The sequence below is a fragment of the Solanum pennellii genome, chromosome 3, assembly GCF_001406875.1.
Source record: "Solanum pennellii chromosome 3, SPENNV200".
Taxonomy (NCBI): Eukaryota; Viridiplantae; Streptophyta; class Magnoliopsida; order Solanales; family Solanaceae; genus Solanum; species Solanum pennellii.
The window spans coordinates 67,475,035-67,492,074 of record NC_028639.1 but is presented as its reverse complement, the minus strand read 5'-3'; the positions used below and the strand labels follow the sequence as shown (position 1 = coordinate 67,492,074).

The following is a 17,040-nucleotide window of genomic DNA, read 5'->3' as shown; positions in this document are numbered from 1 at the left end:
TACATGAATTTAGTAGTTCATGAATAAACCAAATGGTCATCCACTATTCGATGGATTTATAACAACGAACATAATTTGATTGTTTTTTAAAGAACTATCTCTCAAATAGTAACAAGTAAAACTAAGTATTTTTTTCTATATTTTAAAAACCATTTAATAAGGATAGTTTGGTAAGAAATTTATATTAATAATAAATTTTCTAAATAAGTGCATCAAATTAAATCGTGACAAGTACAAGGAGTAATAAATTCGGAACACCATTCATTCCTGTTTAGAATTACTGTGAACCAAAATTACCTCATAATTTTTTATTTTAATCTTACCAGGTTTACATACTATATCACATTTTTATCTACTAGAAATAAACGGTAACTGTTTTATTTTTAAAAATAATAATTCAAGTTTTTAGTTAAGAAATACATATACAAAGCTTCAAGCTTATTCACTGCAATAGTACAACTATGTGACACAGGTGATGCATCTACTACATCTTGGTCACGGGCTCTAATAAATCATCTTCATTATTTGAAAAAACATAGGAACAGGATTCTGTAGCTTAGACAACGTCTAAGCGACGTGGATAACAGAAACTCGCAAAAGCAAGATCCACGCTTCAAACAAAGTAACAACATTACAAACCCAACAGTCAGACAACTAATTTACATCTATGAAAATCCAGGATATATGTATTCTTATGCCCAACTTCATCCTTCGTTTCTCAGCTAGTATATCAAACTGCTTTTTCGGATGATGCATTTTCTGCTTTGCCATTAAATTTTGCCTTCTTCGCCTCGTAATCCTTCACAGCAGCCTTAATTGCATCCTCAGCAAGCATACTGCAGTGCAGTTTAACAGGTGGGAGGGAGAGATGTTTTGCTATCTCCCTGCAGTAAAGTCAGATATGCTTCAGAATACACACTCACACAGGCAGATTACCAATTAACCATCAAGCAGGTTGAAGGTCACGAAATAAAGGGACAGATATACCAAGAATCGAGGTATTTAAAAAATTTTAAATCACATATATACATGCATCGGAAAAATGCTTTGAATAAACTGCCACTTACAGGAAGTCAACAAGAAGCCCCTCCAGTTAGTCAATCCTTCTTGGTGCTTAATTAATGATACACGTATTATCTTACCAAAGAAAGTTGGACATGCCTCACATATCCCGAACCTAAAAGTAAGTTCCCTCTAAACTAAATTATGTTGAATAGGTGGTTACCGACAGCCAGCCAAGTTGGCGCTTCATGTACATGGTTATGTTTTTGAGATTTCTCTTACAGATGAGGTTCCATCTTAACTTAATGTGATGAATGGTTGGATACAAGGCTGGTCATTTCCAAGTTATGCTGGATTCAGGACTTGGAAGTTTTCAAGGATACAGACTACTTTGGTGTAAAAAGTATAATCACCGCTAGATATCTTCTATAAGGTACAAGATTTGCAGCAGTCATGGTGCCTTCCCTGAATGACTAACAGACACTGTTACATTGTAAAGATACATGGCTCTTTAATATGACAGTTTGGTTAATCTCACTTAGGTTAACTTAACCGAAGCTGAGCTGAAGTTGACAATGTCATAACAGAATTACATCTTCATTTATGCACTAGGAAGTCATAGTAATACCTTTGACTTAACTTACAAACACTCTTTAACTATCATGACTCTTTAACTTTCATGATCCCAACTGCGCGAAAATCCAAATGTGAAGAATTAATAGGACGGTTCTAGCCAAAATTGAAGTTTTTAATTCAAGAAAGGACAAAGTACATTCACACACAAATATAAGACGTTTTAGAGGGTTAATTAAGCACTAATAAGACTTTATGACTTCCTTACAGCAATAAAAAAATCCACAGCAGCACCACAAGACCAAAAAATGCAGCACGGCAGTAGCAGTATCACAAAACCAAATGCACAGTAGTGGCACAACACAATACCAAAAACCGCAGCAAATTAGCAGCACCAAAAAACCAAAAAACGCAGCACAGTAGCAGACCACATTACAGAATACACAGCACAGTAGCAGCACCACAATACCAAAAAAATGCAGCACAGTAGAAGACCACAATACCAAAAAAATGCATGTTCTCCTTTTATAAAACTGAAAGCAATTGGGGAAAGAAATGGGGGAGGAGAACCAGTTGGCTTTGTTTTGTGGCTCTGTTAAAAAAATCACGGTTGTTAGGATTGGAACTAAATATGCACCACTTCTTAAAGAATATAGGACTATTAATGTTCCACCCGAAAGAAATAAGATCATTTTGAGCCAAGTCCAATGAAAGTGGAAAAAACTTCGGCTTTTTCTCAACTGAAAGATTCAATTATTATTTTTCGGCTAAGTTTTCTTTTTCTTTTCTTTTTGAGCAAGTATTTTTCTGTAAGTTTCAATAAGCTTTCAGTAAGTTCAAAAAAAAAGTTTTCTCAAGCTCATTTTGATATTCCTATTTTAAGAGACACACCTTCTGATTGACCGATGGGGCTGAGATATTCTGTGTAGACTAATTCTAAACAAACTTATACCTTCAATTTTGCTGAATTAACATATACAAGATAAAAGAAAGCATCTAATCTCCTAGCAGTCATATACAAGATAAAAGAAAGCATCTAATTTCCTAGCAGTTCAACCTTAATCTTTTGAGGGTGTTAGACGGATGACGCAAACCGTGCACGGTGCATCCAAAGAGCTAAAGTAACATTCTTGGGATCTAAGGTCCAAATCTCAACAAAGATGACACAGTAATTTTTTCATCTGTTTAAATCTCGGGGCCAAAAATACTCATGTATATAGTGAGAGATAACATGTATCTAGTCAGTTGGTCAACGTGCACTCCAGCTATAATACCACCACTCCCTCACCAAAAAGGGGCTATGCTACCCATACTTTGTTTAAAATATTAATTTGCAGCAAAGTATTTTGAAAACTGAAATCCAACCCAACTTGGAAGCCACCGAGTCCCCTCTACAATTTCAAAAGCAATATTGGAATTGCCCCAGACTCCCAGGTAATAACAACATGATAGAACCATTGAAACAAGACATAAAAACAAAGAAAATCAACTGTTCAATTACTTATAAGCAGGGTCACCTGAGGAAATCATGAAGATAGGAAAAAAGCGAAGGAGATAATCTGAAATAACACTATGTACCCTAAAAACACACACAAAAAGGAAAAACCAAAAGAAAGTTCAAAGGACTTACGTGTTCTTTATGGACAGTACTTCCTCCATTTGTCTTCCTTTCACCCACTCAGTAGCTGAAAATTTGGAAATTTTTAATTCAGAATCAAATCAAACCAAACCAAACCAAAATAGGGTCAGATGCTCGATAAAGTCGGTTCATAATATGTGCAGAAGGTAAAACCAACGAAACATACCGACGGATGAAGAAGCAATTGCAGAGCCACAACCAAAGGTCTTAAAACAAGCATCCGTAATTTTCCCTGTCTGTTCATCGACCTTGATTTGAAGCTTCATCACATCCCCACAAGCCGGAGCTCCGACAAGACCCGTACCTACAGTGGGATCGTTCTTGTCAAAGGACCCAACGTTTCGGGGATTATTGTAATGGTCCACCACTCTTTCATGATAGAGCCGGGTCAAAACCCCTCGCGTCACCGGCGATCGTTGCCCTAGCCCCAAAATTCGATTTCCGACGTGCTTAAACATCTTCGTAATTTGCCCTAATTCGTTGAATTTGGGAATTAAGGAGCTATGTCGATGCGTGTGTTGCTGTTGTTGTATATATATGATGAGGTTCCCGTTTGTGTGGAAGAAGACGAGAGGCGGTACCACCGATCGAGAGGAAAAGGAATTGGGCCTCAACATATAAAATTAGTTATTGGGCCAATATCCCCTTTGGGCCTTTATAAAAAGACCAACTTTCGGATAAAGCAAACATAAAAATTATATTTGTATGTTATAGTTATAATTTGTATAATTGTGCTCTATAGTAAACGTTATATTTGTTATGTCTATTAATATGTATATTTTGATATACGTATACAAAAAAAATAATTGTCTAATTTGTTTCTATATACATATATAAAATAATTAATTGTATAATATGTGTTTGTATAAAGCGAGAAAGAGAGAAAGACAAAAGAAAGTTGATTTGATTTATATTTGTATACGATTATTTATATATGTATATGACGATGATTGTCTTTGATTTTTCAGTTTTGTCATCATATACATTCAATCTTTTTGTGTATAACTTTTTTAAGTTTGTATAAACGTGAAATTTTTGAATTTTGTATAATATGATTTATACAATGTATTTTGTATGATTGTTTAAAGTTCATAACTATATGTTTGTATCAATTTGTTATTTTGAGTTTTATTATATTTATATAATTTCAGACTTCATATTATTCAATTATATAAAAACATGTGAATTATACGACCGTAGCAGTAAACTATACAAACGAGATGTGAATTATACAAATTATTGTCCTTTCTCGCTTGCCTCTCTCCTCACTCTCCCAATCTCGCTTTTCATATAAACAAATGCATAAGTATAATATACAATTATCTAACCAATATACATATACAATTCACATCTCCCACTCTTTATCCTCTCTCGCTCGCTTCTCTCCTCTCTCTCCCAGTCTCGCTCGCCCCTCTCCTCTCTATAATATGTAGCTACAAATTGTAATTATTAAACTATAGCTATGGAGAGTGTTTTGGCTGTTTTTTAGTGGGTAGATGCAAAAGTTTCTCATAAAAATTAGTATCGTAATATGTGACAAGTGATGTTATAAAAGATATGACAAGTTACGCTCATGACATCAAACATAATATCTCATAAGTTATATTACAAAGCAAAAGAAGTTATGTTGTTACTATTATTTTATGTGATCCGGGAACTTTCATAACATTGGTGTGATTTAATTTGAGCGACAGATGCTAATGCAGATCCATACATATATGCTATCATTTCACATTTGCTATCAGATTTTTTTTTGCATAATAAAAACATGACCCTTAACTTGAAATCAACGAATAACTATGTCCTCCAACTTTAAATGTGCACAAGTAGGCACATAAACTATTAATATAAAATTGAACAAGTAGACACAAATGTCGTACATGGCATAATACATCTAGGATGCCATGTAGAATATAAAATTACCATGTAGGTTCCATGTAGGACGAATGCGTCCATTTGCTAATTTTATCCAAGTTTAAATGTCTACTTGTGTACACTCAAAGTTAAAGGTCATAGTTACAAATTGACGTCAACTTAAGAGTCATGTTTATGTATTATGTCATTTTTTCCTTATACCGCAAAAGTCATAGCTTTAATTTACAAATGCTACAACATATTCAGAAAAACACTATGACTTAACTTGTTTTGTATAACTTACTTTCGAGTTTTTGGCTAAAATCATTCCTCAACTATGACTCAAATATAATGTACATCCTTATATTTCTAAGTGAGCATAAAACATCCTTATACTATCCAAAAAATAACATAAAATCATCCTTCACTCTATTTTTGCTAAGTAACTAATTGAACCGATAAAAAGAAAAACTCTTTAAATTGATCATGTCTTAGCCACGACAAGCAAATCAAAGTTATTTAAAATCAATAAGGATATGGATAGAAAATGAATATTTCATTTTCATAATTTAATTAATTTTTTTTGTATTTTTAGTCTATATATTTTTGCATCATCATGTAAATTGACTTGTTATATATAAATTTTGAAATATTTATACAGTTGATTTTGGTGGTTAGAAAGATTATGTAGAAAAAATTATTTTAAAAATACTACGTCTTACTAATTAAAGATTTTCTTTAATAAGATATTTAGTACGTATAACTATATATATAATGCAATTCACATTTTATACAATGTACAGAAACGCTGAAAATTTAGTGAATTTACGTAGGCGTTTAGTTATGAAAATTAAAAAATAATTAATTCATTTGAATTTTTTAAAGTTGGAGTTGTATTTAGCTATTAGAGCCGTCAATATGGGTTAGGCCCGTTGGGCCGGTCTGGCCTAGCCCGAAATTTAATAGGGTTGGGTTAAGATTTTTGGAGACAATTTAAGAAAAGAATTTTTTAGCCCGACCTGAATAAGTCTGCTGATTTGTGGGGCTTAAGAAATTTGATAGGGTCGGCCCGTGGACCAATATAAATTAATTAAAAATATAATATAATATTAAAGTTTAAAATTAATAAGATTCCAAATTCAAAATAATTAGGTTAATATTTCGATTTAGATATTTCTATTTTTACTTGAAAATAAAACTTAATAAATATTATAAAGATAATTTATTTATATGTGGATTTGATTAACCAGTAGTAAGATTAACATCATGCAATATTATTTTATCGATATTTATGATAATATTTTTAAATTATAATTTAAAATTTAATTTAATAATTATAAAAAGAATATAATTTGTAAAAAAATAGGCTAGCCTGACAAGCCTGCAGCCCACATATTTGTGGGTTGGGTCAATCATTTTCTGGCCCACAAAAAAAATAGGCTAGCCCGGCCTGGCTCGTAAAATATCAAAGTCTGGGAGCTAGCTCATATTGTCAGCTCTATTAACTACTTTTTACAAAGAATATTTAGAATTTGAATATATTTTGTCTGAATATGATTTAAACCCTCACTTTCAAAAAATTAAAAAAAATTACCCAACTTGACTAGCTTAACCATGTTTACATATATTTATTCGACTTGACACATATTTTTATTGGTGGTGTGAATTTCTTAGAAAGAAAAAAAAAAGAGAATGATGAGTCTTGCAACTTTTTGAATAGTTCAAGAATGTCTTTTGTTAACTCATATAACAAGCGGTGTGCTTTAGGTTTATGACATACTTCAGGAATGATTTTAGCTAAAAAGTCACTTACTTTTCATTGAACTTATGTCGAGCAAGATAAAAAAAATTAAAATATATATTGATTGAATTAGGTTAGATAGATGGATTCTTTAAATAATATTTTTTATGAAATAAACTATAAATAAAAAATCACTCAAAAATAGGAGCAATTTGTGCAAAAACTTAGCAAACGTATCCTTTTCCCGGCCCAAAGTTGTTGAATTGCCTTGTCCTTAAAAGATTTTAGAATCATTTACAAATAATGAAAACATAAACGAATGGTCATGAATAAATTAAGTGGGTGTTTAGATGGACTTAATTTAAGCAATTTTTTGGTTTTTTAAGTTTTTCTTGTACTATGCAAAAGGTAAGAAAAAAAACAAAAATGAGAAGTCGAGTGTCCCTAGCTTTTTAGTTTTAAGTTAGGGACTTGCATGTTCATTATGAACGACACTTCCTCCATTTGTCTCATTGTCACCCATTTTGTTACTGAAAAATTGAAATATTTTAATTTAAAATCAACACAATCCGCTTCATAAAATCAGTTCATAATATGTGCAAATGATAAAAAGATTTATTTTTTTCGTTTAGCTTTTATTAAACCAAATTTAAAGATCTGAAAAAAGTATTGACTGATCAAGTATCGACATATCAAACACCGACGGATTAAGCGGCGACGGATCAGCGGATCAGGCATCACCAAATTTATGTATATGACTTACGATAAATAATTAAAATATAAAGAATACTTTGTTCAGCTGCTATTATTAATTAATCATACCTTAATTAATCTAATTAATATTCATTCATTAAGTTTCCCTATATCTTAACTGATCAATTTAGTATTGATATTACTTTAAATGACAATTAGTAATTATAAAATTCAATGTCACCAATAGAAAAAGGTTAGAGTTTCTGTTACAAAATCAATTTCTTTCATTTAATTAAACTTTTAATCCATTTTATCCATGCAAAATAGACTTTTTTTTTTAATTCAATGACATTTAGTTTGACTATCATAAGATTTCTTTTGTTTTACTACCTTTTTATAAAATGGTGAAAAGTAATTAGTGCACTATAGTTGTGAAATTCCTTATTGAACAAAGCGATATAATTATGGGAAATAGAAATGAATTATGTCTTATCCCTTATCAAACGTCATCATAATTCATAACCAAAACCAAAAGTATCACATTAGCTTAGGCTTCTTTTAAAATAATAAAATAATGTCTCTTAATCTATTTTATTATAATAATAATAATAATAATAATAATAATAATAATAATAATAATAATAATAATAATAATAATAATCGATATGGCACCTTAATAAGGTAAGTGCATTGATTCCATTGAAAAGAAAACTTGTTTCATTAAAGTGTTTAGGTTTTTTAACCATGAAATTGAAAATTAATAGCAAACAAAATGAATATTTCATGAAGTCATGTCGCAATTTTAATTGAAAAAAAAAATAGACGGAAGAGAAGTGCATATTGTTGCTACTTAAATTATGCTCTATTTATAGATTTCTTTATATAACTTTAGATATGTAGTATTGGAAAATAATCTTGAAAAGGCCAAACTTTAGACAAATTACAAAATTTTATAGGTCTGAAATTCACATATTTTTATCTAAAGTTAAATTATTTTTGCCTAAATTTCAACCATATTAGTTTGAAGTTGGAAAAATTCCCTCAATTGATTAAAAAATAATTAAATTTTTTTTGGTTTGCTCATTAGATAGAAGAGAAAGATAAATAGTAAAATTATTCTTTGTTTAAATATATTTAAATTTTGAGGTTCAAGCTTCTTAGATATTACGAATTATATATCAATTATAACTTGAATTGTTGTCATTTTTATGTGAAATTCATGAACTGAAGTTCAATCATCAATTATCTAAAAAAATTTAGTTTTATAAAACTACACCACTATATATATTCAAAATTATTTCAGAGTGATATAATGCAGAACTTAGAAAATATTAAATAAAAATGTCAATAGAACTCTAAAAATTACGTCATCATATTTACAAAATTAGACAAAAAAAAGAAATATTATTATGATTATAAAATAATCCCAAATTGGTCAAATATTTTGCTCAAGCCTTGACAAGACAATAGCCATTGGATCATCAAGGTCAAAGAGGGTCCAGATACATTCACACTGTAATAAATGTATCCACCCTTTATTACCACTTAACTACATATATATAACACACAAATAAAACTAGCAAATCAAAAATTGAGAAAACATAAAATCACCCCAAATAAATAAATAAATAAATCCTCCTAATTTTTCCTCTCATGTTTTACTCCTAATTGATCCCATGGAGTTTGATCATAGTAATAATCAAGATGTTTTTTGCACACCCCCTAAAGATTATCTTCAAGAATTTCGTCACCTCGATCAAAATTTCATGATCGATATGAATAATGGTTATGATCCGTTATTCGATCCACTCTCAAATCACGATGATAACTTCTCATCAATTGGTCAAGATTTCAACTTTGGTTATGAATTCAAGCCATTTGAGCAAAATGGTAGTGCAAGTGGTAGCACATTAATCATGAAGAATTTTGAGAGTTCTATGGATTCAATGAATTACAACTTTATGTGTAATCAAGATATGAAGCCTATCAATTTCAATGTTGTACCTGATGAAAGTTCATCATGTGTTTCTAATAATATTGATATCAATGGTACTAATTGTATTTATGATGATGATAAAGAAATTGATGTAAGAAACAATAAGCAAATTTTAGCTTCGTCTTCATCTATGAGAAAAATAGGAAGGGCTACTCGAAATAAGTCAAAATCAGTCAAAGGTCAATGGACTATCGAAGAAGACAGGTATTAATCTTAATTTCTTTTTTTTGGGAAAAAATCAATGTTGATTATTAATGATAATATATTTGATTGTTTTACATTTTTATAGGATTTTGATTAATTTGGTAGAGAGATTTGGAGATAGAAAATGGTCACAAATAGCACAAGTGTTAAAAGGGAGAATTGGGAAGCAATGTAGAGAAAGGTGGCACAATCATCTTAGACCTGATATCAAAGTATGATTTTTTACTTCTAATTAATTATTTCTTTCCTCTTTTTTTAACCTCCCTGATTAGTGATAATCTATTTTCTTAAATGCAACTTTATCAACTTCTATCTATAATGTCTTCTACTTTTTTCTGAGGTCCTTTTTGTTTAAGTCGGTTATTTTTTTGGTATAATTTCAAATTAGGGATATATATAAATATTGAATTTTATATATATAAAAAAAGAAGTATGTTTTAATATAAAGAATGCTAAAATGTTTAATTGGATAATACGAATAAGTGTGCACATATTAATTTGATATAAATACCTGATGTAAAAATAATATCACGATGATAATGTCTTTTTCCTCACATTTGAAATGTGTTTGGTACAAGGGAGGCTATTTTCCTATGGATATTTGATAATTAATTAAAGTTAATAATAATTATATTAGCAAATTGGAGAGTATTTGATGGAAATATAGAGTGCTACAGTTTGATGTATAATTATTATTTTTTTTTCATAAGAGAGACTTATAATAATGTTTTGATGTTGATTTAACTAACAAGTGAAATGAAGTTAAAAAATAACATTGTTGTGAAAAAAGAAAGTCGGTTCAATTAACTTTTTTCTTTTGATGGATAACATTTTCTTCGTATGGTAGTTAAATACCAAAAACTAATTTTTTTTTCAAACCAAATTAGATATATACCTAATTTTCCTATACTATTTATTCTTCAAATACTAGATGAACGAAGGAGAACCGTACTTATTATTACGTACTAATTAATTAAAATATTATTCAAATCGAAAAGAATCGAGATTAATAATGAGCTGTCTAATAATTTTCGAACACATTACTTATTTTGAGTATCTATTTATCTTCTATCGATATTTATGGATGGATCATAAGTCAAAATATATGGTTAGAGCCCTCGTATATATTGAATGTTGTTAACATTTTCTGATTTTTTGATAATCGACAATTAAATGATTTTTTGACTCACAATCAATTTTTTATTAAACAGAAGGATTTGTGGACAGAGGAGGAAGACATGATATTAATCAAAGCACATTCAGAAATAGGAAACAAATGGGCAGAAATAGCAAAGAAACTTGCTGGTAGAACTGAGAATTCGATAAAAAACCATTGGAATGCTACTAAAAGAAGGCAATTTTCGAGACGAAAATGTCGCACGAAATGGCCTAGACCAAGTTCGATCCTCCAAAATTATATCAAAAGTTTGAACTTCGAAAAGAGTAATAATAATAATAATAATAATAATAATGCAGGTAATTCAACAGAAGCAACAATTGAAGAAGTTCCTACTTTTAGTGATGAATTTGGTTTGGATAACAAATTGTTTGATGATTTGGAGATTCCTTATGAATTGATACAAGATGGTGAAGTAAATCATAAGGACCTTGACTTGATGGATTTTGATTATTCAGAGTAATAGTGATACAGAGCATGACAATGACTGTAATTTCTTATTATCATATGAGATGCTACATATATATATAGTAGGTGTGTTTAAATTAAGAATGAAATTGTAGTACTTTTTAAAATATATATATGTGCAATATTGTACATGTGCTTGGCAAGGAGGAATGTATATTTTTCGATTTTCTCATATTAAATTGGTTAAATAATTTGAAAAGTTTTTTTTTTTTTAAATGAAAATGAAAAAAATGACTTTTTAACGAAAGTAGTGAAATTATGTGAGAGGTAATTGCTATTTCGTGACTTTTAAAAATAGTTATGTTATTTTTATTTGTTAATTTGAAGTTTAAGATGAGAAAAACACTAACCTAAGCAATAACTTTTTAAAAATTACAAATACCATAATTTTGTATAAAGTAAATATATTTAATAAAAATAAATTATATTTTGAAATAAATTAAAAATATCAAAAACTCTACTTGATAAATAATTCTTTCTTTAAGAATGTGTAGAAAGTCAACGCAATAAATAATTTGAGACGGTGGAGTAACTTCATGTGTCGAGGACATGTTAAAATATTTTCTGAAAAATATTTTTTTATTTTTCATGTTTGATTGATCAAAAATGTTTGAAAATATTTTTTCGAGAAAAACAAGTTATTTTCCTAATAAACGAAAATAAGGAAAACAAGTTACATTATTAGTAATATTTCAAATTTATTTTCTCCTCTCATCCATCTAATCCTTCGTCACCTCAAAAATCTCACTCTCCATTTCATCATGTCTATACATGTTTTGCTAGATAACATATATCTGTCTTTCAGATAATATTTCGTAAACTTATTTACCAAACACTAGAAACAAGTAAGAAACTCAATTATTTTTTTCAATAAAATGTTTTCTAAGAAATCATTTAATTATTGTTTTTGTATTTGAGTTTAACTCTTATGTAATTCACAGTGTAACAAAACTAACAACCACTTTTGTTCTCTTTTGTTTTGTCTTTCCCTGTGGGCAACTCTACTTTTCCTTCTTGCTACTAGTACTCCCATCTGTTCCTTTTTACTTCCATTTGACCCTTTTATTTATAAATTAATTTTACTAAATAATATCTATTCAAAAAAATATATAATTGAATAATTATATAAAATATTAGTACTTGTGCATTATTTCTTTTTTAGGAGATAAATTACACTATTTATAAAGTTAAATTTATGAATTTATAAAAAAACAATTATAAAAATATGATTTAAATTATGTCTTTAATATTTTTGTTAGTAAGTGTGAATTACAACATTCTACATAAGAGTAAATGGCCTTGTGAATTTAGGGCTAGTTATATAGCTAATTAGAGCTACATAAATATAATTGATGTACAAATTAGTTACAAGTGAATTTATATATTAGTTTGTGTAAAGATTAGTTATATATCTATAACTTATTCTATTTTCTATCGACATAAAATGATTATATGTATTTCTTCATAACTTTTATACATACTTTAGTTAAACATGTTTCTAAATTGTCAATTAAATATCGTAATAATTTACATAAATAACATATTTTTTATCTACATACTAGATATCTTATAAGTTAAAAAAAAATTAAGACTTAGATAATTTATTATAAATTTTACAAAAATCACATAATTTTTAATATGAAATTGCAATCTATCCTTTTTTAGTTTGTAAATACATTAATTCCTTAGAAAGTAACACAAATTGGATACATTAACATATAGTTCGGATACATTAAAAATAGTATAAATTTAAGAAATCCCATAGTGTAATACAATAATTACATTCTGTCCCGACAAATTTAGTATTTACTAATAATCCCTTAAAATTGCTGTGGCGTGATACATTAGTATGTTGTGATACATGGTAAATGATACACAGTAACTTAAAACTGTTAAGATTAAAAGAGGAAAAAAATGGAACATTTAAATTTGTTATCTAAATCAGCTTAAATTACGGTAACAGTTCATTAATTAGCATTAATTCAGCACGTAATTAGATAACAATTTCAAATTTTGAAAATTCAAGATTATATCATCTAGTTTGAAGACATTTTTATGAACATCCAGTTATTAAACTTATTGACTGATACATGATAACAATTTTCAAAAACTCGTGATACATAGAAAATCATATGATACACGTCAAATTCATGTATCAATGCATCGTCTAAACACTATAACACACTGAATCGATATGTATCAGCAAACACACTTGATGGCACAGTTATTACACTTATTGACTGATACATGATAACAATTTTCAAAAACTCTTGATACATAGGAAATCATATGATACACATCTAATTCATGTATCAATGCATCGACTAACACACTATAACACACTGAGTACTTATGTATTAAACTTATTGTTTGATACATGATAACAATTTTCAAAAATTCATGATACATATGGGATTCCTTTACTAAAATTTTTACTAATTTCAACAACAATGGTTGCTGCTTCTTTTCTCTTTTTTTGGTGTATTTTGTCAACCTTTGATTTAGATGATTCGCCAAAATCTTTGTTTGAATCCTTCCGAACATTCATAGGATCATGCAAAGACTTTTTTCTATTTTCTTTCCAATTTTCATCGTCTGAATCATAAATCTTCTATTAGTAAAAGGATCCATTAATATGATGTAATAGAACAATGAACAAAAAAAAAAAAAAAGAAAACGGATGATGGAGTAAGAAGAAAAAGAAAACCCAGAGACGGCTGATGTAATAAATAAGAACAGATGATGGATTAAGAAGAAGAAGAAGAACTATAGACGGATGATGGAGTAAGAAGAAGAAGAACCAGAGAACAATGGTCCAATTTTCAGTAATTTCAAATTTTTTGAATTTTGAAATTTAAAATTTCATATTAAATGTTGTGAAACGTTTTTAATTAAAATTAATAATTCAAAATTCAAAAAGTGATTCAGAAGATTGAATGTCTTAGTGGAGAAAAAATAGGCATAATATTGGGAAGTGTGTGTTATAGGAGAGAGAAGGTTATGTATCTCTAAACTTTTACTAAAATTAAAAAAAGGGAATCATGTAATATTTAAAAAAAGAAGGGAAAATTAGAGAATATTAAACTTATAGTTGTGTATTTAAATTATTTTTCCTTAAAAATATCTAGAATACCTTATAAAACAAATCAGATACGTAATATATAGCTCGAATATATTATAAAATAAATCGAATATATAATAAATAGCTTGGTTATATTAATATATAGTTCGAATATATTAAATAAATAAAATATTTTAAAAATCTTTTAAAATAAAAGAAGATATTAAAAATAAGAAAAATATAAGACGTATAGTTACGTTATTTTTCTTTAATGTATGTCAAAAGAATATCCATTATCTCCAACCACCCCTATAATTATCATACTTTAAAATCATGTTAATTGTTAAAATATGAATATAATAATTTGCATCACTATTCATACCCCAAGGGGTTAACGTAGGGGTGGGTAGCAATCTTTGTTCAGTTCCTAAGCTTCTCTCACTTCATCACTCTGCCTCTTGAATCTTCACAAGTCAGAACCAACAACAATGGCTGCCGCAATTTTCATTTCCCATTTTACCCCTCTCACCTTTCTTTATTTTCTTCTCTTGTCCACTTCCTACATACCCATTTTAGCCATTAACATTACCCATCTTCTATCTTCATATCCTGAGCTTTCCGAATTCACTAATCTCCTTTCCACCACCACCGTCGCCGCCGATCTGGCGGGGCGATCCTCCGTCACTCTTTTCGCCGTCCCCAATACCTTCATCCGCAACTCCGATGTGATAGACAACCATTCTCCGTCGTCATCCTCCCCCATTAGTCTCGGCGATGTCCTTCGTTACCATGTTCTGCTCGAGTACTACTCTTGGCCTGATCTCCGCCTTATACCACCCGCCGGTAAACTTGTCACTACTCTGTATCAGACCACCGGACGAGCTCCTAGCAATTCCGGGTCTGTTAACATTACCCGTGACCCGATTTCAAATGCCATCACTATTCATTCACCGAATTCCAACGCTACTGTTATCAATTCTGTGAAGACAGTGCCGTATAACATTTCGATTTTCACCGTTGATTCAGTTTTAGTTCCTGATGGGTTTAATTTAATGGCATCTGAAACTCGACCCACTTTAGGTCTCAACATAACACAGACGCTAATCGATGGGCACGACTTTAATATCGCCGCTTCAATGCTGATGGCTTCAAGAGTGGAAGATGAGTTTGAGGATGACGAAAGGGGTGCTGGAATAACGTTATTTATGCCGACAGACCAGGCATTTTCGGATCTGAACTCATCGAAGATATTCCAATCTCTACCGGCAGAGAAAAAGACCGACGTGCTAAGGTTCCACGTTTTGCACTCGTACTACCCTCTGGGTTCACTGCAATCGATAGTGAACCCAGTTCAACCAACATTGGCGACGGAGCAAAATGGGGCTGGAAGTTTTACCCTTAACATTTCTAGAGTAAATGGGGATGTATCGATCGATACCGGGATCGTTCAGGCGTCGGTGACTCGAACGGTATTTGATCAGAATCCAGTGGTGATATTTGGGGTTTCAAAGGTTTTATTGCCTAAAGAATATTTTCAAAAGAATTCAGTTGAGGTAATTAATAAACCAAGTAGTGGAGCACCTCCATCAGCTGACCCACCGGAGATTTCTATCTCACCGGTGAATTCGCCGGATATTGACGGTTCAACCAACCACTTGTCTTCACCGCCGGGGTTCGGAGAAAAAGAGTCGTCGTCGGCGAACAGGAAAAGTACAGTAAGAATATTTTTGGGTTTATGGTGCATAGGGTTCTACCTAGCTACTGGGTATTAATTAATTTTGAAATTGTGTAACTAATTTTTTCCTGCTCTGTGGAAGTAATTTAGGTCAAGTAGTATCAATTTTTTTTTTTTGCCCTTTTCATTTCTTCCCTTTTTTAAAGCTTCATATGGTGTTGTAATTGTAATATGTAAAGAGCTCCATTTTGTTTATTGCAATTGCTACATAAAAACTACTAGTAATATTTATGAAATTACAAAGTTTTGCATACTTTTTTAAACCAATTTTAGCATACACCTGACTTACTGGATAAAATACTTTTCCTTGTCATAGTAATTATTTTTATTCATATAAAAAGCTGATGACACAGTCAGTTTGCTGAAGTATTGGATCTTTAACGGGAAAAATACCATTATTCTTTATAATTTTTGTTTAACTAAACACCCAAAAGAAGGAAAAGTACATCTTTGAGGTGTTGGAAAATGTACTTAGCTGTAACCAACCAGGTGCATTCAATTTTTACTTGTTGATCTCAGCAATGCAGAGTACCTTCAAGAATAAGAAGACGCTACTTAGATCATTTTATTTGGATTTTTTTTTTCTTCTTTTCAACTTTTAGCTGGCGTTTGTTTAAAAATTCAAAGCCTATTATTTTTTAACAATTCAATTGTTGCACACTTTTGGCGTTGGCTAAAAGTAATTTTTTAATGTGTTTTGGATTTTCCCACTTTATGAGAAAGAGGAAATATTTAGGTCACCTAAAAGAAACACAAAAGAATCTGTCTGGATTTGTGATGGAGCTATAGGACATTACTGGCGAAAATAATGTACGGGCAATTCAGCAATATTTAACACATTCCTGTTTGATGGACTGATCTAGTATATGTACAACGTTGGACAAAGATGTAATCCAG

General features: G+C 30.1%; 3 protein-coding genes across 3 annotated transcripts; 2 read left to right on the top strand and 1 right to left on the bottom strand.

Annotated features, from left to right (window-relative positions):
- Positions 1 to 362: 362 nt before the first annotated feature.
- On the bottom strand, positions 363 to 3,799 carry LOC107015189 (iron-sulfur cluster assembly protein 1-like). Its single transcript, XM_015215382.2, has 3 exons — positions 3,381 to 3,799; positions 3,206 to 3,260; positions 363 to 884 (listed from the first exon to the last, which is right to left on the bottom strand). The coding sequence occupies exons 1-3, from the start codon at positions 3,670 to 3,672 to the stop codon at positions 731 to 733; spliced, it is 501 nt and encodes a 166-aa protein (XP_015070868.1). The 5' UTR covers positions 3,673 to 3,799; the 3' UTR covers positions 363 to 730.
- A 5,373-nt stretch (positions 3,800 to 9,172) lies between these two features.
- On the top strand, positions 9,173 to 11,342 carry LOC114076417 (transcription factor MYB98-like). The gene is made up of 3 exons (XM_027915415.1): positions 9,173 to 9,702; positions 9,788 to 9,914; positions 10,914 to 11,342. The coding sequence occupies exons 1-3, from the start codon at positions 9,179 to 9,181 to the stop codon at positions 11,340 to 11,342; spliced, it is 1,080 nt and encodes a 359-aa protein (XP_027771216.1). The 5' UTR covers positions 9,173 to 9,178.
- A 3,418-nt stretch (positions 11,343 to 14,760) lies between these two features.
- Positions 14,761 to 16,386, top strand: LOC107012628 (fasciclin-like arabinogalactan protein 4). The gene has a single exon (XM_015212510.2). It carries the CDS (start codon positions 14,897 to 14,899, stop codon positions 16,178 to 16,180), a length of 1,284 nt encoding a protein of 427 aa, XP_015067996.1. The 5' UTR covers positions 14,761 to 14,896; the 3' UTR covers positions 16,181 to 16,386.
- The last annotated feature ends 654 nt before the right edge of the window (positions 16,387 to 17,040 follow it).

Excerpts from the sequence above, each read along its gene's own strand:
- LOC107012628 (XM_015212510.2), top strand. The coding sequence starts at position 14,897 with ATGGCTGCCGCAATTTTCATTTCCCATTTTACCCCTCTCACCTTTCTT.
- LOC107015189 (XM_015215382.2), bottom strand. The coding sequence starts at position 3,672 with ATGTTTAAGCACGTCGGAAATCGAATTTTGGGGCTAGGGCAACGATCG. Across the intron at positions 3,261-3,380 it reads AATTGCTTCTTCATCCGTCG|CTACTGAGTGGGTGAAAGGA; the intron begins GTATGTTTCGTT and ends CCAAATTTTCAG. Across the intron at positions 885-3,205 it reads GTACTGTCCATAAAGAACAC|GGAGATAGCAAAACATCTCT; the intron begins GTAAGTCCTTTG and ends ACTTTACTGCAG.
- LOC114076417 (XM_027915415.1), top strand. The coding sequence starts at position 9,179 with ATGGAGTTTGATCATAGTAATAATCAAGATGTTTTTTGCACACCCCCT. Across the intron at positions 9,703-9,787 it reads TGGACTATCGAAGAAGACAG|GATTTTGATTAATTTGGTAG; the intron begins GTATTAATCTTA and ends ACATTTTTATAG. Across the intron at positions 9,915-10,913 it reads ATCTTAGACCTGATATCAAA|AAGGATTTGTGGACAGAGGA; the intron begins GTATGATTTTTT and ends TTTATTAAACAG.